This window comes from Toxorhynchites rutilus, chromosome 3, assembly GCF_029784135.1.
Source record: "Toxorhynchites rutilus septentrionalis strain SRP chromosome 3, ASM2978413v1, whole genome shotgun sequence".
Classification (NCBI taxonomy): domain Eukaryota; kingdom Metazoa; phylum Arthropoda; class Insecta; order Diptera; family Culicidae; genus Toxorhynchites; species Toxorhynchites rutilus.
This window is the reverse complement of record NC_073746.1, coordinates 210,348,286-210,372,613: the sequence shown is the minus strand read 5'-3', so window position 1 is coordinate 210,372,613 and position 24,328 is coordinate 210,348,286. Positions and strand designations below refer to the sequence as shown.

The following is a 24,328-nucleotide window of genomic DNA, read 5'->3' as shown; positions in this document are numbered from 1 at the left end:
CGATGGCTTGGATGTTTTGTCAGTTGTTTTTCAGCACTTTTTTTGCACTTGGCTGATTTTCGGTTGGAACCCGCACGCTTAGAGCATGTCTTACTGTTGACCAGCTTCCTTGATCAATCCGCACGCATTGGGTGCGATGTGGAAAAGTTGTGCAGATGTTTTCTAGGTTCTAAAGGCACGTCGCTCTGGTCATTCCACTTCATATTATGAATGTTCTGCGGTTTCACCCTTTCTCCTTGAGCTCCTTCAACAGCGTGTCTACATTCATGTCCGGGAGGCAGTGGCGTCAAGTGAAGCTTTCGCACCCAGTTGATTTGCTTTGAGGTTCTGTAAAAGAGTTTTCGCTGCATTGTAGTAGTTGATTGTCGCCACTATTTTATCAGTACACAAACCGATAGTACATCAAAGTCGACGTTTCACTGAATAGTCGATGTTTTTCCGGAATAAAGACGAACTTTTTCCTTCTGAAAATTCTAAGGAATTGATGAAACGGCAGCCATGGTCGAGAATGGAGGCATCTGAATCATGGGAAAGAATCTGTCCAATGAAATAATTTCTGCCCCCAGATTGGTATTCATTGTTGACGGAGATTGATTGGGCGAGATCAATTACTGATGTGTAATTATTAAATATAGCTCCGTCGTCTCGTCTTGAGATATACGATCGATTTCGAAGATACGTGATGTTTTTAAATAAGACCGCCGGTTAATTACTAGAGCGTTTTTCCGTGGCCTGCATTTCAAGGAGCTGAAAGGACGTGTCTAGCGCCATTAAATCTACCATTTCTAAATTTTTAGCACATCATAGAGAGCAAGAAAGTAGAAGCTTAAGCTTCAACAAACAGGTTGGAAATAAACTCTAAAGATTAGCACCTCACAATACCGTTATTTCTACACCTCACACTGCCTATCAGCAGGTCCATAAACTACCAGTTTTACGTTCATATACACATTTATTCTGTCTCCTCTTTATTGTAATAAAATCGCGTCGGTTATAAGTTGCGATAAAGTACAAGAAATGATCCGCTGCGAACAGGAAAGTTTTCTACCCGAACAAACGATCATTAGCGATAACGTAAGAGCGCAGGCTCCCCTTTATTGAACTGTCACTTTGCTTGGAGCTGTTCAGTAGTGCCCTTGAGTCAACAACAACAACAGAAAGCAGCACTCTGTATATATTCTACGGAAGATTGCAAAAATGCAAACTAACTGCGTTCGAAGCTGCTACTGCTAACATGAGAGCGATAGCAGCAACCAATATGTAAATCAGTTGCCTTATGGCAAATGGAGCGTGGCGAAAATGTTTCCTGTCGATAATCGAGTGAAGACTCATCCGTTAATAACGTAATTGTTTGCGCCACTGTCGTTTATCATCCTCTTGAAGAGGATAGTCACGTTCGTGAAAAATTGTTGTGAGTGGAATATATATATTTTTGGGCCAAATCTTGAATCAGGATGCAACTAATGCCAACTTATAAAACCATTATCAAAGCGAAGCACCTTCTCGCCTCTCATCCAGCTCGATGATTGTTGCCGTTTAAGACGCGCCGTGCTTCCACAATAAACCGTGAAATTGTGGCAATAAAATAAGTATGATTGTGTCAGCGACCCTATCAAAATGGCACCATCAGCGTCTGGAGCTTTTTTAACGCTGCCAAGAGCAAATATATAATATTTACAAACGAGCAACATTTTTCATAGGAAATTGTTACATCATACAGCCAGAACATGCGCTTCTCAGGTATGCATCCGAAACGGGACCGTTGTTTTATCTTTATTTTTTTATGAGATTACTAGCTACACAAACCAGCAGCCTCTTTGAAACTTCAACTCTGGATTCTGGGTTGAGCATAACCAACTTGTGACTGCTCAGGTTGCGTCGAAATGCCGCTCGAAGCCGTAACTAAACGCAGTGTGGAAAATGGGAGACTTTATCTCTAATCTAAAGCGATATAAATTCTTACCGTTTTATTTACCCTGTTGTGTCCTTCTAGCTGTAAATTTCTTTGTGTTCTCCTACCCTTGAAGGGTGTATCAGTTTTCGAGACTAGAAGCATACGCAAGGTTCGCGAATAGTTGTTTCCAAGTTACATTTCTGAACATTGATGATAACGAAATACTAACCCTATCTCTTTGTTTTTTTTTGTTCGTTTCAGGTATGCGTTTCTGCTGACTACCCAATTTGATAATTCCCGCCGAGCCGTAAGTGGATGAATCTCAAATAGCAACATAAACGCCTAAAAGCTTCTCCTTCTCATTCAGTCACATAACCTCTTTTACGAGTTACGGGTTAAAATTGGAAACTCTCACTTAAATCACGCTGGAAACTTTAATACAGCAGAAAAGAAAGTCATAAAGAATCCAGCAACGAACGAGTAATGCAAGAGATCAAAGCGCATCGTGAATGAGTGAAAAACGCTTCGCTAATTGGTGTCGGTGATGGAGGTTCGGCATGCAAGATGCCTCTTCGTCAGCAAAAAAAAAAGATCCTGCAAGGCTTGTACGATACGACTTAAACTGAAACTGTTTGTACTTTGGCATTTATCGCGTATTATACAGAAGAAGAAAAAACGCGAACAATTTAACCAAAATTGTACAACCGTCGAAGGTTGTTATAATTAGATGTGAAACTCGCAGGGCTGCATCCATCATGAGACGTTTGGTTCAAGCAGTTTGGTGAATCATTTTCTTCATGAAAGACAATTATATATGTACTACATTTATGAGTGAAGTGAGCATTATAAGTCCATCGGAAACAGTTCAGAAACAGACTAAAAGCGAATTTTCCTTACCTTCTTCCGGGGTTGGAACTCTTTTTATCGAGATCAGTTTGGTTATAGAGGTTGAATCTGCAAAATCCGAACAAATGAAAAATATTGCCATGTATTTATTTTATGAGTTGAAGTTTTCCAAAACTGATCGGAATTGCGTTAAGCGTGTATAGAATCGCAGGGCATTTGCTGTCAGAATAAGTTCATTTGTTTAAATTCTGGCGAGTCACAAATCGATCCTGCACACTCGCAGTGAAAATCCAGTTCCCTGCTACCGCCTATCTTTCCCAATGTGCTCGAGTGGTGCCAACATCTCAGGGTTCAAAACATTCATAGTGCCTGTACTTGATTTGCAGAGCTGTCAGAAGACCCATTCCATGAGGTTATGCACCAGAGAACCAAATTTCGAATCTAGTTTTTGGAGAAAATTGAAAACTTTATTCTTCTTCTTCTTTGTTTTTAAGAGGCTTTAAACTTTGCAGTTCATTCGCCTCTTAACTTTATTTGAATAAGCACTAGCTATATCATAAATTGGATTCCCTGGTGTTTCCTGATCCATCTGTCGGACGCTTTCGTATTTCCCAAGACGACTCGCAACATTTTTTGACGAATCCACGCTTGCTCCTAAAGGGTGTGTCACATCAAATTGCATCACGGAAAAAACGCTGTAGAAATTTAATTTTTAGGACTTATATCTTCAGCTTTCGCTTATAATCAGATAAGAGTGTATAGATCACGTTGGCCATGCTTCACTGTCAATTTTTCGTAAATTTGGAAAAATGTCGTCGAACGAAAAAGAGCGTCGTGATTTAATCCTGTGCACTCATTTCGAGAATCCGGAGTTGTCACATCGGGACATCGGTAAGATGCTGGGAATCGTCCAATCCACGGTCAGCAGAGTACTAAAACGATACTTCGAGAACCTAACCATCGACCGGAAGGTGAAGAACGGCAAAAATGGATGCTCCGTCAGTAAAAAAGATCACAAGCGCGTAGTTAAGCAGTTTAGACGTGATCCGAGAAGTTCGATCCGGGATGTCGCCAATAAGCTGAATTTGTCAAGTTCATTCGTCCAGCGGACCAAGCAGCGGGAGGGCCTGCGTACATACAAGGTTCAGAAGGCTCCTAACCGCGACGAAAGGCAAAACATGGTGGGGAAGACGCGAGCCCGGAAGCTGTACACCGAAATGCTGACGAAGCCGCATTGCCTGGTAATGGACGACTACGACTTTCGTCAGCTGCCGGGCCTGTTGTTCTTCTCCGCAGAGGACAAATTCAGCGTTCCGGAGGAGATTCGCAAGCAGAAACTATCCAAGTTTGCCAAAGAGAACATGGTGTGGCAAGCGATCTGCTCTTGCGGAAAGCGGAGCGCCCCCTTCGTGATGACCGGCACGGTAAACGGGCAGGTTTACCTTAAGGAGTGCCTACAGAAGCGCTTACTACCACTATTGAAGCAGCACGAGGGCCCGACCATCTTCTGGCCGGATCTCGCTTCGTGCCACTATTCAAAGGACGTGTTGGAGTGGTACGAAGCCAACGGGGTCACTTTCGTGCCAAAGGAAATGAACCCGTCCAACGCGCCGGAGCTTCGCTCAATAGAGAAATATTGGGCGATTATGAAGCAGGGCCTCCGGAAGAACCCAAAAGTTGTCAAATCGGAGGCGGACTTCAAGAGAAAATGGATTTCTGTTCAAAAAAAACTACAACCTGACGTTGTACAGAACCATATGGACGGGGTAAAGAGGAAGGTGCGAGCATACGGGCTTGGGCTCGAAGTATGAATAAAAAGAAAATGCCAAAAGTTGTTCAATAGTTTTTATTTTACTGTCTAAAATTTTCAAAAGGATCGGTCTACTGGGCGAATTTCTACAGCGTTTTTTCCGTGATGCAATTTGATGTGACACACCCTTTATGCCATCTCGATAAACACTGGGCAAAAAGCTATGAAATTTCACCAATGTAAGCGCCACATTGTAAACGGTCGACTGCAACTGATAGTTCGATGTCTTCTCAACAAAATTCATTCTACCCCTGCTCCCAAAGTGGATCAGCTGAAAAACCTAGTCAACTTTGGACACGTCGCGCAGAACCTATGCGTTCACCTCCAATCGAACACTACTCTACTCAAGAAGCTAATGGAAAAATCGCAAGTCAACATAAATGTGGGTTGGAAACTGTATCAACGTCAATTGTTTATGATGGAAATGGAAGCATTTGGGGATTACATAGGAAGACACGACAAGCAGAAAGGAAAGGAAAATGGTTTCCTGAACGCACATTCTACCGATGAAGCTACACCCAAAATTGATTTTAGCACACGTTTTGCCATCCTGATTTATAACATTAATTAGCTTAAAAATGACAAAAAATGTGCTACCCTCCCATACAAGTACAACATTTGTATAATATATATGCGATAGCAATATAAGAAAGCACGCATCTGACAACTCTAAACGAGCTGAAGATTCTGCCGGCTAGTAACAAATTACTAACATAGCTAATAAGAAATATTGTCAAAATATTGTACTCCCGGCCCTGTCAGGCTAACGCTTATGAGCCTTAACAAAAAATATATATTTTGGGGGAAAAAAAGCACGGATTAACTCTTTCCGCATACTTTACCACAATCTACCCACTGCTCCCGACCGAAAAGAATACAGATTCGCGTTTATGCTTCCTTTTTTACTCTTAGAAAACACTTTCCATGCATATTTTCAAGATCCAACTTCATTCTATAAAGTGGTGTAATATTCTCACGTATCTGTGCAACAGCACTAGTAGCTACATCCAAATTTAATTTCTAGCACATGTTATGGCATCCCGATTTATTACATTAAATGAGCCGAAAAATAACAGAAAATGCTTCACTCCCAAATAGGTGTATATTTATATAATTTGTATGCTAGAGCCAACATGAGCCAAAATGAGCGAGCGAAACAGGCGAAACATAGTTTGCAAATACACGGCTCAGATTAGGAAAAATATCTATTCTCGTTAATGCTTTTCTTTTTTCTCTTAGAAAACATTTTCCAACTTCATTTTATGATGAGGTGTAATATTATCACGCTTTCATACAACAGCATTAGTAGCTATATGGATAGCGTGGTCGTATGGAACAGCTTTACTTTCCATCGACGTCATATGGACTTTTTTTTGTCACAATCCCAAATGAAATGAAGTAAGAAAAAAGAAAGAGATGTCTGCTCCCATATATACGAACTTTTTTCAAGCTTTTAAAACAGCTCATTATTTGCGCATTTGACCCTTCAGCACACGATATGACATTATTTCTGCCAAAGATGATATTTTTTCTGCCAACGCTAGTTTGGGTATACAAAGCACGATCAACATAAGGAGCAAAAAGGGAAATAGCTGAGGGACGTCGAAAGATGCCGAAAAACCATATTTTCTAGTGTGTTGGTTGGTTAAAAGTGTAAAGATCCTCACAGACTCCTGAGTGAAAACACCGAGAAACGGTTGAAACTGGCGCAGCAAATAAATGTGTGCAGGGGCTGTTTGATTCCTCATGGCAAATAGGCTCATAAAGCCACTGTATGCCGAAAGAATTGTGACCAGAAACGTTGTTGATTCCAAGGATTGAACCTCCATCGTCTACGACATGCATAATTAACCTCCCTCGGCTACAGCCACGTCCAATTCTTTTTTGGGTCCTCCAAGTCACCATTTATGGAAAAGATTCGACAGTAGGCACGTAGGCATCCCTTAATGAAGGATCATGATTCACATTGATCGAGCAAGAACTTGCGAAAGAGCTAGGTGTTACGGGGAAGGTTGAATAGCTTTGCATAGTGTGGACGAATGGTATAAAACGAACTCGCGTTTGATCCGATTGCAGATCTCAGATGAAAACATCATAAAAAGCATGTTTTGAACGACGTGCGTAAAATGGAAAACCTTGACATTCTATCGCAATACCTGCGATTCCGAAGTTTGCAGAGAAGTACGAGTACTTGGAGGGTCTACCAGCATCATACTATGAAAATGCAATACCTTGAATCCTCAGGGAAATGGACAATACCAGTTTACTGGTCAGTTCCCAAAACAGCTGCCGCAGCTATCACCCAGCCCCCTACCACTAAGACTTTGCAGGCCACATGCAATGCAGAAATTCTGCCTTAGAATTACTATTTCATGGGTCTGATTGTTGTATGGTTGCATCGGCGATATGCTCACGGAGACAACAAACAAATTTTCCATCCTACGGACATTCATCTGATGTGTTGTGAAGCAGCGCTGGTTGTATCCCGTCTACCGATCCACCTCAACGGTTCCTAGGATAGCCCCACTTCCAGAAATCAAGGTAATTTCCACCTTCACCTTTATCGGCGTGGGCTACTGTGGTCCTTGTCCCAAGTGATTTGGAATATGCGAGGTGAAAAACATGGAATGCTGGTTACCTATTTGACTATTCGTGTCGTGCACTTGGGAACGATCTGTAGTTGTCAACAGAGGCATGCATGTCAGCCATTCGAAGGTTTATAGCCTGGTGAGGTGTACAGCAGACGACCATGGCACACATTTCATTGGTGCAAGTAGAGAGTTGCGATAAAAATGACAGAAGCAACACTACGTTGAGATGGTGAAGTTCTTCTAGGAACGTTAGTGCCACTGAAGAAGAAAAAGAAGAAGACAGCAATCCTTCTTGAGATGTGCTGCCGCTAGTTTTCGGTGTAAAGATCTGACTTAGCATCTGATACTCCCCGAAAGATTTACTTGTTACGGTTACCTAGTTTGACACTGGCAATCTTCATTGCTTTCCGTATGCCGATTCGTTTTGAATGTATTATTTTTCTTTTCGTTTGCTATATTACTTCCCGGTTCCCCCTGTGATATTACAGGCCAACGAATTGTAGTGATGCCATTTTACATCCAATAACATAGTTAGACGCAGCATTGCAATTTTAGATAAGAGATAACATACTATCAGAAGATCTGATTTATTGAAATTCAAAGTACATTGTCCATTGTTGGAAAACATAGAGAAATTTTGTAAACGGTCCGTAATCGAATGTTCGGCGAAGCTTCCGTTTGATGTCAGAACTCGAGCGTTGTACGGTCTACATGTCAACTTTGCGAATGCATCTCTTGTTCCCACCCAACCAATCAAAGAAAAAGCTAAAAATTCCGAAGAAATCTTCAATTGGGCGACACTGCGGCAGATTTGTCGAGTTGAGGTTTTGAGGTAAAAATAGGATCGAATGGGTATTCAGAAAAGATTGTGTTTTTTGTCGTACGAGCTCGTTTATTGTTGAGGGCTTCGAAAAAAATCCAAAATTTTAGTTGTCCCACTTTACTGGTTATATTAGCAATTGTGAGTCACTCAAAATCGATTCAACAATTGAAATCCACCATAATTAGTTGAAACTCCCACACTAATTTTGACTTGCAGAAAGAAGCAACCTTTACATGTTCATTCGATAAAGTCATTGCGACGAACCACGAATATTTTTATCTCATAACCATATTTGACCCCATACCACAAAGAAAAACCGTTTAAACACCCATAAACCAAAAACTTTCGACCTCATCTGAAATTTCAATTTCAATTCAAATTTGATGTGGCCGCGCTTTCATGTTTTGATAAATGACCCGGCAGTGCAGTTAAGACGGAATGTCCCACCAAGCGTGTGTTTAGCTGTCGCGAACCGGTTTACTTCGAACAACGCCTTGCTTATCTCTACGTAAAACAACAACAACAACAGCGTAAAACATTCGTTGACGTACAGTGGTATAGATCCCTCTCGGCTGTCCAACAAAACCCATGGTTAATTTAGATGGAAATGCCTATACGGCTCACACAGGTCTTGTTTTAAACGCTGACGTGATGGCTGTGTCACCTGCCCAGAATGACAGTAGCTGCATATGATTAAAAATAAGCCCCTTGCCTTCAGTCTGTATCAATAGGCACTGGGAGACAAGTTGTCCACGATTCATTAGCATTTGATTCGTAATTGAACTAAATTCCAACTATTCAAATAAAGCCTCAAACACACATTTCTAGCACAGAACAGCATTAGCTTAACCGGTCACTAACAAATGTCGTCTGAATCCAATAAACTCTTTGGAAAGGAATTAAATAATCAGCCATGAGTAGAATGTGAACCATCAAGGGGAGTGTTCTGTAATTGATCGGTTGAGCGGGTGGCGACGATTTCTCAACAGTATCAACAAAACATTCCGGCTGCCGGCACGACCCATTGTCGGTGGGTAAATACATCTAATTTACATGTTGATCATTCGTAAACATAGCTCAAAGACATTAATTTTCTTTTTTAGGGAGGCCATCATAAAAAGTCGGCCTTTTAAAAAGACATTAACTTATTTCTCAATACTTCCCCCCGAATGTTGTTGGATGATGGCTTAATGAGGGATTTAGCATAGTAAGGGGACCTTTTCTGATGGTAGCTATATAGCTTTTGCGCTGTATAAGTAGATTTCGTTGATCGTCTTGACAATTATTTTGTAGATTCCATTCTGTGTTACATATCGATACTTTCAAACACCTTGAAACTTCACACGGTGCGGAAGACTCACACTTTTGTAAATGTTGAACCGTTTGGAGTGAGTCTTCCGCACCGTTTGAGTTTTTGCCGGTTTCTAAATTAGCTTTCGCTTCCATGCTTTCTGTAGAACGTAAACAAATGGAATAGTCGCTCCATGCGTAGAAATTTTTTTTCCGGAAGAATCTACCCGATTAATACGCAAAAAAGCAATGCGAGCAAATACATAAGAACAACTTTTCGGTACGACATTCACGGAACGGTTAGAATAATACCAGTGGTCATAATATAAATATAAATTATTCTGAAACTATACCCATCTAACACAAGTTTATGGTCGATCGAGACTGTGACTGACGACCCGTTTCATTTTTTTATCACGCCGTGCTGAATTTGCTGCTTTTGCCACCATTATTTTTGGTGCGCTAGCATTCCACCAAAAACAATTCATTCACATCGTGATCGATAGTTCTTCATTTGAGAAACTGGGCCGCTAAAGTGTATCGTTGCCTTAGTTAGCGTCACACATTATCATGCCGGGGATCCAGGGAAATTTCTTCCGACATACACTGTGGTCACGCGTATTCTTGAGCTTGCCACTCAGAATACATTCAAGACGCATGAGAAATCTCAACTCTCATTAAAAATGATCCAAGTAATAGCTACGTTGAGACGGCAAAAATTCCTCAGGGAACGTTAGTGTCATTCAAAAAGTGACCCTTCCAACTATGAACTTCTCAATGTAACGTGAAAAAAGGTGGTCTTACGTTGCGAACTATGAATGAATATGAATGAATAAATAACATTTTGATGATGATGATGGTCCCACCTCATACCCCTACAATGGTTTGAGCAGGACGATTTATCATTAAGATAATTTTTAAAGTTTAACAAAGCACATCTGGAACCAGTATGCAAAATAAAACGAACTGGTTCTGTTGCAGACATAAATTGATATCATAAGAACATTAAACAAAAGACGGAAACCGAAAAGTAAAGATATAATCCCAAGGCATGTCGAGCAAATTTCCAACCCGGGAAGATCCTTGACTGATCGGGAATCGAACCCGATATCCTCAAGTTTCCACTAGATACTTACACTGAGATCTGCCGCGGTACAGAAAAAAACTCGATATAACCATCTGCTAATACGATAGTTTACAAGTATTCCGTCTGGGCTATCCCTGGTTCGAATCCGGTTTCCACTGAAGACCCTAGAACATTTCATTGTATAACGATTTTCGCCAGTGTTCAAAATCAAGTTATCTATGTCTACCGAAACGCGCGAGTGGCTCAAGCTTTTGTAGACTACTCATTTATTTTTTTTTTTTCAAATCTAACTTACAACAACAATAATGTAACAAAAATCCATCATCATCAATACGAACATGATAGCTTATGCAAACATAGAAACATTGAAACATTTTTACAAGTTCATAACACAGATTTCACATGTGACAGACACAATTCTTTGAACTCAGCTATTGTTGCCGCTCGTTTGATATTTCTGGGCATCGAATTGAAGAATTTTAATCCTTTATACAATAGTGAATTTTGGGACCTGCTAAATAAAAAGTTAGGTGTTCTTGCATCAATCGCGTTTCTTGTATTATATCTATGCAAATCACTTCCTCGTTCAATTCGATCACACAAGTATCGAGGCAGCATATCATTGAAAATTTTAAAGATGAACACCATTGTCAAGTAATAAATCCTTTGCTTCACAGATAACCACTGTAGCGCGTCCAACATTATGACAGAGGAAGTGTACCTATGACATCTTAAAATTAATCGCATGATTTTATTTTGTAACCGCTGCAATCGCAATAGTTGTGTATTATTTGCAAGAAACAGGATGGATGAGCAGAAATCTATGTGTGGTGAGACGAGTGATTTATATAGTTTGACTTTACTAATTGCGTTTAACTCATTCTTCAAACGACAAATGACGCCGTACTTTTTAGCAACCTTTTTGATGACATTATCAATGTGAGACTTAAAAGTTAGTCTGTCATCAATAACTACTCCCAGATATTTTATTTCTTTAACCCGTTCAATAGTCTCACCATCGATTTCAAAATTACCGTTATATCTGGAGTTTGCTGAAGAAATGAGCATGTATTTTGTTTTATTAACATTCAACTTTAATTGTTTGAATTTCAACCACCGAGCGAGAGAATGAAGATCTTCGTTCAAGTGCTCCGCGATTACATTCAACTCCTTAGCTGCGATGAACAGAACAGTGTCATCCGCGAACAAGTTGATATCACAAAAACGTAAAACCCGCCGCATATCATTAATATATAAAATGAATAAAATGGGCCCTAACACACTTCCCTGTGGTACACCAAGTGTGTTATCGATGGGAGTAGAAATAAAATCGTTGAAACGAGTCTTTTGAGTTCTATCACACAAGTAGCTTTCAAACCATTTGTATGATGTCCCTACAATTCCAAAGCGCTTCAATGTTTGCAACAATAAGGCCCTAGAAATTGTTTCAAAAGCGCGTTTCAAATCCAAGAACACCGCAAAAATAGTTTCTTTAGCCTCGATATTCTCTTTCCATTTTGCCAACACCAGATTTAGTGCGGTCTCACAAGAGTGTCCCTCTCGATATCCCAACTGTTCCGGTATCAGCAAACTGTTATTGTCAATAAATTTCATCAGCTGGCCTTTCACAACAAGTTCTAAAATTTTTTCTAATGTGTGCAACATGTTAATGGGGCGGAACTCTTCGGCTTTATCCGTCCCATTAACTTTGGGGATGGGAACCACAAGAGATTCCTTCCAAACTTCAGGCACGTGCCCAGTTTGCAATGATTCATTTATCAGGCCTAGCAATTCGTGTCCAATAACATGAAAGCAATCTTGTATCACTTTTGCGTTGACATTGTCGATACCAGCCGATTTATGCAAAGAAAAACAAATATCTCTCAACTCTGCAAATGTGATGGGTAGAAAACATTCTAATCTGCAATTGCTGCTTATCGGCTGTATTATTTCGTATGGCTCACTGACCAATTCAATACTTTGATTGATCAATTGAACACTATTCACGAAATAACTGTTGAATTTTTCCGCAATGATTTGTTCCGAATGTTCTTCTGAACCTTCAAAAGTTATGGACCGCGATAAACTATTTTTAGTGTTAAGTAAACTTTTTAGTATTTTCCATAACTCCTTGCTGTTATTCTGATGTTGATCGATTTTCCTCTGTATATATTCACATCTTGTCTTTTTCAAGGCTTGTGAATATATATTCCGCGCGCAGGTGTACCTTTTCCAATCGTTTTCTATATTACTTCTACAAAATTTTGAGTACATTTTATCTCGTTTACGTTTGAGACGCAAGAGTGATAAAGTGTACCAGCTGTTCGAATTTTTCAAATTGATTTGTTTCTCAAAAACTAGGCTATTGGTACACACTTTCAAGATATTAGTGAGAACAGCTGCTTTCAAATCCAGATTGTCCGTTATTGCAGTAAAATCCAGGTTTCTAGCAACAAGATGAGACAGTGCTTCCTTTGAATACTTGTTCCAGCACTTGATTTTAACTCTATTTTCTTCACGTTCACTCTGTTCGTTCTCAATATAAATAAAAATTGTCTCATGATCTGTTATTTTCAATTTGGCCTCTATCAAAGAATGAACTGTATTAAAATTAGAGAAAACGTGGTCTATCAAAGATCTACTGTTTTTCGAAATTCTTGTAACTTCTGTTACAGTCTGTTTCAAGTTGTAAAAATCAGATAGTTGCTTCAATTGCTTCGAATTCTGCACGTTGAGCCAGTCAATATTGAAGTCACCAGCAATTACATTCAATTTACTGGAGTCAATGAAACTCTCCCACCAGTTTTCTAAAATTTCTAAAAATCGCTGATCACTAGAACTGGGGGAATGATACAAAATTCCAAAATTTCCCATCTGCATACCTCTTTCAACTGAAATTGCCAAGAACCAATTATTTTCAACAGATTCGTTTAACCGAATGTTGAATTTAATCGATTCTTTTGCGTAAATAGCAACTCCTCCAGTGTGTCTGGAATGTGAAAGGCAAAAAGCAACTTTGTAACCCGGGATGCCATATTGATCAAATGAATTCTCATCAACAATATGAGTTTCAGAAAGAAAGACTAATCGTGGACGGAAATTTTCTACAAGTTGGCGCATTGCCACATAATTTGTAGAAAGCCCAGCTATATTGAAGTACAACATTTCAAACTTCCTATCACATCTTCTTTCCTTGGGTTGCTATTTACTAGAAAAAATGTTGCTTTTTTTCTTTTCTAACAGCCTCCGATACACTGGACACTGTGTACTATAAGCTGGGTGGTTTATGTCCAATTTAAATTTTTGCTCTTGATTCACTTTTAAACAATTTACGCACTTAAACTCAGTTGACGAGCATCCAGATGTTATATGTTGTTCATTACATCTTGAGCATTTATCTTCATTACTACAAACTTTGCTCTTGTGCCCGAATTCTCCACATTTGAAACAACGTAGAACAATAAAGGCCTCAGCAACTGAACACTTATCCCATCCGATGCTTACTTTACGAGTACTCATCAGACATCCATAAGTGTCATGATCTACTTCAATAATCGTATTATATTTGTTGTACTTTAAACGTGGATTTTCATATTCTGCAACAACTTTAACATCTCCAATCTTGATGTCATCATTTTGACTTTTTAAAAGATCTACGAAAACGTCTGAGGAATATCGATCACTCATTCCTAATATCTTCAATCTTGGTTTTAATGGTTTGGGAACAACAGCGCTAAACTTCTCTCCCAGATTACTTTCTATGTTATTTTTCAAGTTTTCAATGTTATCCCCTGCCGCACACTCAACAATAATCGAGCCGTCTTTCCCGTTCCTAAAATTGCTAATTTTATGGATTCTTGGATTTAATTTTTCTTTTAAAAATTTTCTGGTTTCGTCATTATTTTGCGACTCGACAGGTTTAATCACGATAACAGGGCAAACCTTACGTTTTTTTACGGATTTTGAACTCTTTAATACACTTGCATACGAGCGTGCATTGTTTTCAACCTTTTCGTCATTACCATTGTCATTAATTTCTATTTGTATCGGTTCCTCGCGCTTATTCATTATAATTTGTTTTTTCCTACTAGGGCAGTCCGGTTCCGAACCAGCTGTTCTATTACTCAGAGTACGTTTCCTGTTCATCCCAGCTAATTTTTTATCATCGTTACTATTTTCAACAAATGAACTTTTCAATTCTTTCAAATGTTGAGAAATACTGATATCAATACTTCCCATCTTTTGAACTAGCCGTTCATCGAAAGATCTGATCAGTTTCTCCATCTCTCTTTCCATTGCAATCTTTATTTGATCATCGATGTTTTTCTGGATCTCGCTTAAAGAAAGTGAGAGAGAAGAGATTTTTTCCATCTCTTTCTTCACTTCTCCGAAGTCCAGAATATCATCTCGCGAACAATAACTCTTATCCGACAAACATTCAGTACACTTAAACTGAACATTTTCATTCTCAGCTATAAGTTTTGCAGCTGCTTTTGTGAGGGATGTACAGCGCCGATGATATCGAGCGCCGCAAATTCCCCCGCAAACAACTGGATCATCATTGATCATTATTTTACTTTCACACACTCTGCACACACTCATCTTGCATACAATATCCCGTGCAAGCGCCAGCAATAGCTAAGAACAAAACACACATTGAACACAAAGGGACAACCAAACAATTATATCGCTACAGCCGCCACCAAAGCGATAGCAGACCGTAGTGTTATTTTCAATTTAAATGATGAAAACCAGAGTAAATGAAAGCATGCACTTATACTTATCTGGATCATCGGTTTAATTAAACGTTGGACACAACTTTTTTCACGTTTGCACACAATTTCACATACAAAATATTAAATTGAACGGAGCACAATTTCTACACAAGCTACCATGTTCGCAATTCAAATCAGCAATCCTACATCAATATGATATTTAATCTTGCGGCTCCGTGGAAAAAATCCAGTAATTTTCTGGCGTAACATAAAAGTAGTGGCAATATTTGAATAATTTAACATTTTTGAGGGAGTCATTGATAGATTATTATTTCTATAGAAAGGGTTTTATAAATGTTGTTTTTGATGTTTATTTATATGTAAGAAAACCAGATAATGTCAAGTTCCACGGGTTTTCGTTAGAATATCAATCTTATTTTTTTAATAATTGATTATTGAAAATAAACAGCGACAAATAGCCACAATATTCACAAGATTCTTGCAACCTACGCTGAATTACGATTTAGCCACGATATGCACCGTTTTGTTCTCGTTGTTGTATTTTTAAGGTAATTCTATTATGCCTCTATTATAGAAACCCGTCCCTATTAGCAAAAACCTGGGACAGTCGATTTTCACAAGTTTCTTTTGAGGTGATTTTTTCACCATCAAAATCATTTCTATTGTACGCTTATTAAAGTGGTTTAAGACAACTTTTCGTGCAATATTTACAGCGTGCGTTTATACAGCACAAACAAAACAGTTATTAACTCTTTGTGGTCGCTTGTCTGCTGTCCGCCACTATACCTTTTTTACCGTTCTGGTCGTTTGTCTGCTCTCAGCCACCATAACAAGAAACCATGCAAATCTTATATTTCACTCAACCAAGTATCAGTTTATGCTTTTCCTAAACGAAGCTTGATGTCTAGTGAACCTGTTCACGAATCAATACGGTGCCCCTATGAGTAATAGATAACGGTACTCGGTATCAAACAAAGTAGTCACTCACACAAAACAATGTATAATGCGTCGAATGCATAGGAATGTGGGACAAAAATCATAACTGCAGAATTTAGCCATTGCAACACTTTTTTTCTCAATAGTATAAGAACTACTGGTTGCATAAATGTCCCATGTCTCATTAATAATCGCATATGCGACAAAATCTAAAGTTAATCTAAAGTAAAAAGTTCTGATCATTTCGGATGCGCAGAAATCATTATTTGAGTAACTGCTGGTTTAAATTATGTTGAAGTAGTTGTTTTTAAAGAGCAGAATAATTGTTCGCATAAGTGTCTTATGTCATCTGAATAATCTCATGTAAAACAATCTTCTTTGTTTGTTAAAAGTGAAAAATGCTGATCTTTTTGGATACACATTGCTGGCATCAATTACTCTTTTATTGCATCAATGGCAAAAGTGTCTCATATTCAACGGATAACAAAAATAAAATAATGCATTGATTATACTTCATATGATTTATTATTGGAGGCTGTTTCGAAAAATTTCCTACGAAGACGAATTATAAAATATAATTTAATATAAAAACACCACATTTAAATACATTGTTAAGTTAGTACATATATATAGATCACAAAAAAAATAAATGAAAATGTATTTATTTTTCATAATCCTGCATGTATTACTGTTTTCTCAAGGAAAAATAATTCCGACCGGTACGACACCCATGCCCAAATTTAATACGACCGCAAAGGGTTAAATGACGGTCGCAATCGACGATTTCTACTACAGACCCCGTTCGTTTTTGGCACGGTTCGATTTTGGCACATATGCCAAAAACGAACGGTTTTCCTTAAACCCTGTTTTTCAGTTTTCTCGTCCTTCATTCAACCAATTTAAGCTCAACAAAATAAAGATAATATGATCCTTTATGTTGCCAAAATATAAATGGCTAGAATCTGTTAGCTGGTCCCGGAATATGGCCGGAACATGTTCCGGTAAGATAATGTGCATGATAAAAGCAGTACTGAGAACCGTACTATGCCTATTATGAGACACCTCTAATTACTCGGGATTTACAAACTAACCCATTGGTGGTCATATCTAGTGTCTAGGTCGTCATAGGCTAGGACCTGTTCCGATTGCGGTCCTGAGTACTCCCGGATGGCTATTTTATTATTGAACCTCTAACAACTTAGAATCCAACATGTAGTCAATTAGTGTTGCTGCATCCCAATAGGAAGTATCCCGTGTCGGGCACATGTACAGAGCATTGGAGACTACAACATCCCAATTATGAGAACACTTGTAATACTAACCTCGAGCCAACCGCGAGTAATCGGTTACGTATTACTAACATAGATGATAAGTAAAATTGTCAAAATATTGAACTCCCGGCTCCGTCAGGCTAACGCCTTGACACTGATGATGAATTTCAGTCACTTTATTACAAAAAATATCGAAACGCAAAATAAAAATACAATTTGCCGTAAATATACAAATGAACATAACCTAGTAACTTGAATCGAATGTAAACAACGTAAACCTTAACTATTCTGCCTTTCTAATCATTGACCCCTTGTTATTCTGAAGATTAACTGAAATTGAATGAAATAATTTTTTTTCAACTAGCAATAATCGCACCTCGGATGTACCTCATTGGTTACGATATCGCCACTGCGCAAAGCTTATTGAAATAATTAACAGTTATAAGAAAGGTTTATTTTTCCAACAGAAGTAGAAGTTCGAATATAGAAATTTAGCAAATGGTACAAACAGTTGATGCAATCAGACTGGAAAAAGCGATGTTTTATTCTGTCTCCATTGCACTATGGTCCAGGAGATGCATTTAAGTGGAAATTAGCATTTAGAGCTCGACAGTTATTCTCTAAACAAAAATTGTCTTAGACAGTTGTTACTCATGATAGAGCGCTCGTTTTTATGTTGTCAAAAGTAGGGCGACCAAAATTGTTGATGAAATAAAAAATCTAACTTTCTTATCTTTATAGTTAGAGGTAAATATAGTTCGACAATGTTGTAGCTCCCATTACTTGAGACATCTTTGTAGAACAAAGTATTTCTCTATCTCTAGAAATAACCGATATCGCGCCTTTTTTCTATGCTCCGTTAGGGTCACCATGAAAAAAACTGTTTTTTTTTTGCTCTAACTTTTATATTTCAAATTTTACATGCAAACTGTCTTCGAAAGACTTTTAGAGCTTACTAATACAAACATTTGTCGATGCAGAACTTGTCACTATCTTAACTTTACTCAAAGTTATTGATATTTATTCCAAAAAAAACACGCTCTTTTCATTTGTTTGTCATTCTTTCTGGGGCAAACATAAAAAATGTTAATTGACGGAATTTGAAAGAACAGATTTCACTCTATATAATATGTGATTTTCAAAACTATGTTATTTTTTGTGTTTGAGTAAATTAAAATTGAAATCATGAGTTTTTGGATGAAAACCCATCAATAACTTTGAGCAGGATTAAGATATTGACATGTTCTGCATCGAAAAATGTTGGTATTGATAAGCTCTAAAAGTTGTACGAAGACCATTTTGATGTAGAATTTTAAATATAAAAGATAGAGTTAAAAAACCCGTTTTTTCATAGTTACCCTAACGCAACTAAGATAGGAGGCGCTAAAAACAATTTTGTGGGAGATATTCATTGTTTAGACAAAAACTGTCTTGGACAAAGTTGTTACATATGATAGAGCGCTCATTTTTATGTTATCACAAATAGGGTGACCAAAATTGTCGATGAAATGAAAAATATAACTTTCTTATCTTTACAGATAGAGATAAACATAGTTCAACAATGTTGTAGCCCCAGTTATTTTAAACAACTTTGTAGAACAAAGCTTTTTTCTATCTTTTATAATAATCGATTTAACGCTTTTTTCTAAGTTGCATTAGGGTAACCATGAAAAAACGTGTTTTTTCTGCTTTAACTTTTGTATTTCAAATTCTACATCAAAACTGTATTCGTACTTTTAGAGCTTATCGATACCAACATTTTGCGATGCAGAACTTGTCTATATCTTAATCCTACTCAAAGTTATTGATGGTTACTTACCCACAAACTCATGATTTCATTTTTTTCACTCAAACATAAAAAATAACATAGTTTTGTAGTACCGGATCAAGTAGCAAAGCACTTTGATATACTTTGGAAAGAAAAAAACACTTTTGTGGTTTCCGAATACCTGCACTTGAATTGGGCGTCCACCCCTTGTGGCGACACTGTGAACTGCTTCTATTGACCAAAACTCAGACCGTCGTCATCTGTGTCACGCTTGGCACTCATTGCATTGTATCGTTGAAATTTATACCCCAATCGTGAGAGAATGACAGAGGTACGAGGACAGGCGCATCTAATTGAAATAGATTACAATCGAACCTGCTACATTCCTGTTTGTCGAAAATGCGAGGTTATGCGGGGAGGTGTGTCCGATACGATAGTATGGGAAACATATCAAATTCAAAATAGCGTAAATGAGATTCCGTTTCTGAAGTGAGTCGACATTTGAATTTATACGACAAATTGATCATTCTATTCATTGCATGGATTATGTAATCATGTTAGTCCTGGCTTGGCATGTACTGTCAGGTTTTTCTTAGTTTTTCATCTATTTTGGTAAGCGAAGGAGAGCAACTCACTTTTATCGTTAATATTAGTGAGTGTTAGTATTAGTGAGTAGACAAATAAACTACAAAATAATAACCAGCGTAAATATCGTTCATCAGCTTGTTGAAGAATTATTAAATCACTAAGTTAGTAATTTTCTCAACTCAACGTTGGAGAAGCAGCGGAACATTTTTATTAATTAACCTATATGAATATTGATAGAAGCTCGTTTTCAAATGCACAAACTCGTTGATATGGAGCAGATGAAAGGGAAACTACGTATTAGCTAACTGTCCGATTCAGACCGCGCTATGATAGTTGCTTATTATTTCTCTCGACAGAAAGTTACTCTCATAAGTATATTCAACTCTTAATAGGTTCAATGCAATGTGCAATGATAGCGATCATTGCTTGTCTCGTTAATGCTGTCTCGCCGCGTATTACCTCAAGACTCTCGTGTGATAAACGAGATGGCACATGGTCCTCCGGCTCCGACCGAAGTTGCGAGTGAAATCATAAAACAACATCTATCACGAAAAGCGCCCAGCAAGAGTAAAAGTCGATGTCATTCAAATGCCAGTGTATCGACCACGGAAAGTGAAAGTCTAAGTGCTCCTAGGAGACACATAGTTAAAAGGAAATTATTATGATAAAAACAAAAACTCTAATAACCACGTGCGGAAAATCGGACCACAGGTCCGATAGCGCAGCCGCCCGGTGGTCAATTGGTCTAATTGGAATGTATTTAAGTTAAGCGCGGAAAAAATAATACGATTGACGTAAGAAATCGATTCGCAAAGTGAAACTTTGAACTGAGTTTGATTTGAGGATTTTTATTTAATTTACAACTATAAGAAAAATAAATTTCATCTTGAAAAACATTCCCTATCAATGCTTTCTATTTTTAGACAGCTTGAGGCAAATTCTTTCCTGTGCGGTAACTATCAATTCAAATGCAAACACGTATCAATTCCTGAATTGTTGAATCCTCAAACAGAGCGCGAAAAAGAAAACCGCGAGAAAATGATTTCCACTGCGATATGAGCGGACGGATGTTTCTCGATGATGAGTTAAAGCCAACACAGCTCACATCACGTCGAGTAGAAAGCCTATTGTGGTCGACGGAATTCGTTATCACGTACCAATTGCTGGTGCCGCGATAGGGGAGAGGCTTGAGTGCCTTTGCGAAAGGTATTCAATTTGCCAAAGCGCCGCCAATTAATGCAAACAAACACCTAGCGCCGGTAACGACGACTACGACTATGGGTGAGTCATTTCCATTCCAGTATATGTACTCTCTAATGGAGTTATTATGTCAGCCAACCAAGGAGCGCAGCAGTTGTACCGAGTAAGCAAACACCCGCCATGAAATGTTTTGATCTAGATTGTGAACTGTGGCACAATTATATTCAAATCATTGAAAAACGATACTCGTGATTGCGATACGACTGCTGCTGCTGCTGCTGCAGAGACTTGTTTGTTGGTCGCGAAAATGCTAATAGCGGAACGGATTTTGATGTATCTATGCAAATGCTTCTTGTAAACATTGAACGCCAGGTTTCCGGAAAAGTGCTGTCTGCATCGTGAATTATTCTGTTCTAGTAAAACCGATCTTTTACGCCAGATGGCACCACTCCTGATATGCGTTATCGCATATCAATAACATCATTTCAAATTCATTTTTTTACAAAGAAGAATCAAAGTTTGGCTGTGGAATTTTATACGAACACGCTGGAATTTGTGGAATTTTATACGAACACACGCTGTATTTAACACGGTGTAATGAAAGGACGAACATGGCTTTCCCTTTTTCGGCAGACTTACCGTTTAATTCATTATAAGCATTGACATTGGACTTTGGAACATCGAGCACATTGTTTGGTCGTGCGAGGTGTATCTGGTCGCCAGATCGAATTTAGAAAACCCCCTTCGGGCCCGAGGAAGACACCCCAATGTGCCGGTGAGAGATGTGTTGGCTCGGTTAGACCTTGATTACATGTCCCATATATATGTTTTCCTTAAAGCTATAGATCTTCGTGTATGATTGTCCCTACATCCTTACACCCTCCTTTCCTTCCTTTGCGGGTAATTCGTCCCCTTGCTATAAATAGTAGAATAAGTTGAAATGTAAATACACTATATATATACGAATAGATTTAAGAAATGAGTGTTCATCAACATTGTTGCAATTTCCTTATATCCCATCCTCCTCCTAAAAATATGTCACCCTCCTAAACTCGAGTACACCGCGAGTAATCGGTTTTCCACCTTACTAACCATAGATGTGAGAAAATTGTTTATATATGTAGTTTTAAAATTATATTTAAGAATTCGGCTCCTTTAAACTTACGTAACTGAGCCTGTAAAAATAAACGAATTAATAAAAAAAAATTGGACTTTGGAAGAAATGAAATGTGGACTCTATTTTCTTAGAATCATGTTTCAGTATGAGTCGCATTTTTGGCTTAATATTTCTTGTTGGTGTCAGGCGAACCAGCCCAGGAGGATGAAAGCCTCTCTAATAAAGAAAAAAAAATTGTTGTTTTTTTTATTTTTATTTTTTATTATCCAAAATATATATTTTTATTAAGGCTCATATGGCGTCAACCTGACGGGGCCGGGAGTTCAATATTTCGACAATGTTTGCCTTATAACTATGTTAGTAATATGTAACCGATTACTCGCGGTTGGCTCGAGGTTAGTATTACAAGTGTTTTCGTAATTGTGATGTTGCTGTCTCCAATGCTCTGTACCTGTGTCCGACACGGGATACTTCCTTTTGGGATGCAGCTGACCATTAATCAGCAACGCCCCCTAGTCTGTACCCCATATCTAGCGTGGTGCGTCTTCTCGACTCGAGGAATCCAGGATAGAATGGTCAGTAGCCGGCGCAAACATCAGCTCGTGTAGAGTTGTCATAGCGGTACAACCTTTGGCTCTTGTTAAATGATCAGTGGACTGCACAACCTTTGGCCCGTGTATCTGTAAAGAGTGTGTGTATGTATTGCTGCGACTAAGTAAAAGTTTATAGATCGGATAGGAGGGATATGAAACAGGGACACAACGAAGGAAACATCATTAAACGTTGACATCGGCGTTTCTGAGGAACAGGTATAGATGAAGCAGAAGATCAGGATCACGGCTACCTAAGATATCCCGGACGGGGATATCCGATTGTCTGCCTTTTGCTCTCAGTGCTCTAGAGAGCTGAGAGCGAGCAGCATGGAACCGGATACACGACCAGACAATATGCTCGATGTCGTGGTAGCCATCGCCACAATCACAAAGATTGTTTGCTGCGAGCCCAATGCGAGAGATGCGCGTTTAGGTTGTAGTGATTGGACATAAGCCGAGATAGCACGCGAATGAAATCACGACCTACATTCAATCCCTTAAACCAAGCTTTCGTCGAAACCTTAGGGATAATCGTGTGTAACCAGCGACCGAACTCATCTTCACTCCACATGCGCTGCCAACTAACGAGTGTGTCCTGACGAGGAATGTGAAAAAATTCGTTATAAGCAATTTGCCTTTCAAAAAGTGTGCCTTCTGAAGCGCCCACCTTAGCTAGCGAGTCTGCTTTCTCATTCCCCGGAATCGAGCAATGAGAGGGAACCCATGCTAAGGTAATCTTGAATAATTTTTCGACCAAAACACTCAATAGATGTCTTATTCTTGTTAGGAAATAAGATGAACGTTTATCAACTTTCATTGAACGGATTGCCTCTATTGAGCTGAGACTGTCTGAAAAAATAAAATAATGGTCGATAGGCAATGTTTCAATGATCTCTAGTGTGTAGTATATCGCACCCAGTTGAGCGACATACACGGAACAAGGATCTTTGAGTTTGAAAGAGGCACTGGAATTTTCATTGAAGATGCCGAAGCCAGTGGACCCGTTTATGAATGAACCGTCAGTAAAGAACATTTTATCAGATCTAACTTTCCCAGATTCTGCCGAATTGTTGTTGTCAGTTGTTAAAAACGAGCCAAGGTGAATAAACTTGTCGATCACTTCAACTTACTATCAAGAACAATTCGGTTACGATCAACTTCTCCTGCTAACATGTATTGATCCTGAGCTCAAACAACCCTGCTTCGTGTTTCAGTCAGGTGCATGTGATTTTTCCATCATGTTCATGTCATCGGCGAAGCAGATAAACCTAGTAGACTTGATGAAAATCGAGCCCCGCATGTTGAAGCTCGCTTTCCGCATACCGTATTGCTTTCGAATCCGAACGACTTTTTAATCCGGACACTTTTTCATTATATTCAATATTATAACAAAACCGTAACATATTTTGCATATTGAATTAATATGACTGATAGTTAATATTGTATAAATTGAGTGTAGTGTCAAGCAAAGTACCTAACTGTTGACAAAAAATGTAAAAAATCAAAACAAATATTTGTGTTTCACAAACTTATGTCCGGAATAAAAAACACATTCAGAAGACGATTTCAAATCCGGACGTATCAAAAGATGAACGAGAGAAGTTTCTTATTGAAGAAGTTTCATAAAAGTATCTTACAAACCCGTTGCCTCTCAGGAAGTAATAGACGAATTTTCGGATGTTGATGATGATCTTTCATTAACAAATCTCTACGGAATGTTAAAACGAGAGATTGTCCATCGTCAAAGCAGTATTGATTCCTCAACATAGTTTCCTTCG

At 38.5% G+C, this 24,328-nt stretch overlaps 2 protein-coding genes and 1 non-coding gene across 11 annotated transcripts in view; 2 read left to right on the top strand and 1 right to left on the bottom strand.

Moving 5' to 3' along the window:
* Nucleotides 1–3,698, top strand: part of LOC129775416 (uncharacterized) — a 34,560-nt gene extending 30,862 nt beyond the window's left edge. The window contains exons 2-3 of the mRNA XM_055780158.1: nt 2,156–2,201; nt 2,262–3,698. The gene's annotated coding sequence lies outside the window, so the exon portion shown is untranslated. The remainder of the gene's footprint in view (nt 1–2,155; nt 2,202–2,261) is intronic.
* Nucleotides 1–24,328, top strand: part of LOC129775413 (protein TANC2) — a 249,928-nt gene that overhangs the window by 132,044 nt on the left and 93,556 nt on the right. The window contains exon 1 of one of the 9 annotated variants that reach the window (XM_055780151.1): nt 1,159–1,740. The exons of the other annotated variants lie outside the window; for them this stretch is intronic. Coding sequence (XP_055636126.1) covers nt 1,728–1,740 — 13 coding nt within the window. The 5' untranslated portion in view covers nt 1,159–1,727. Of the gene's footprint in view, nt 1–1,158; nt 1,741–24,328 lie in introns of those variants that run through there. 9 annotated transcript variants of the gene reach the window in all.
* Nucleotides 17,566–17,705, bottom strand: LOC129780675 (U4 spliceosomal RNA). Its single transcript, XR_008743998.1, has one exon. It is a non-coding gene; the product is annotated as a U4 spliceosomal RNA (small nuclear RNA).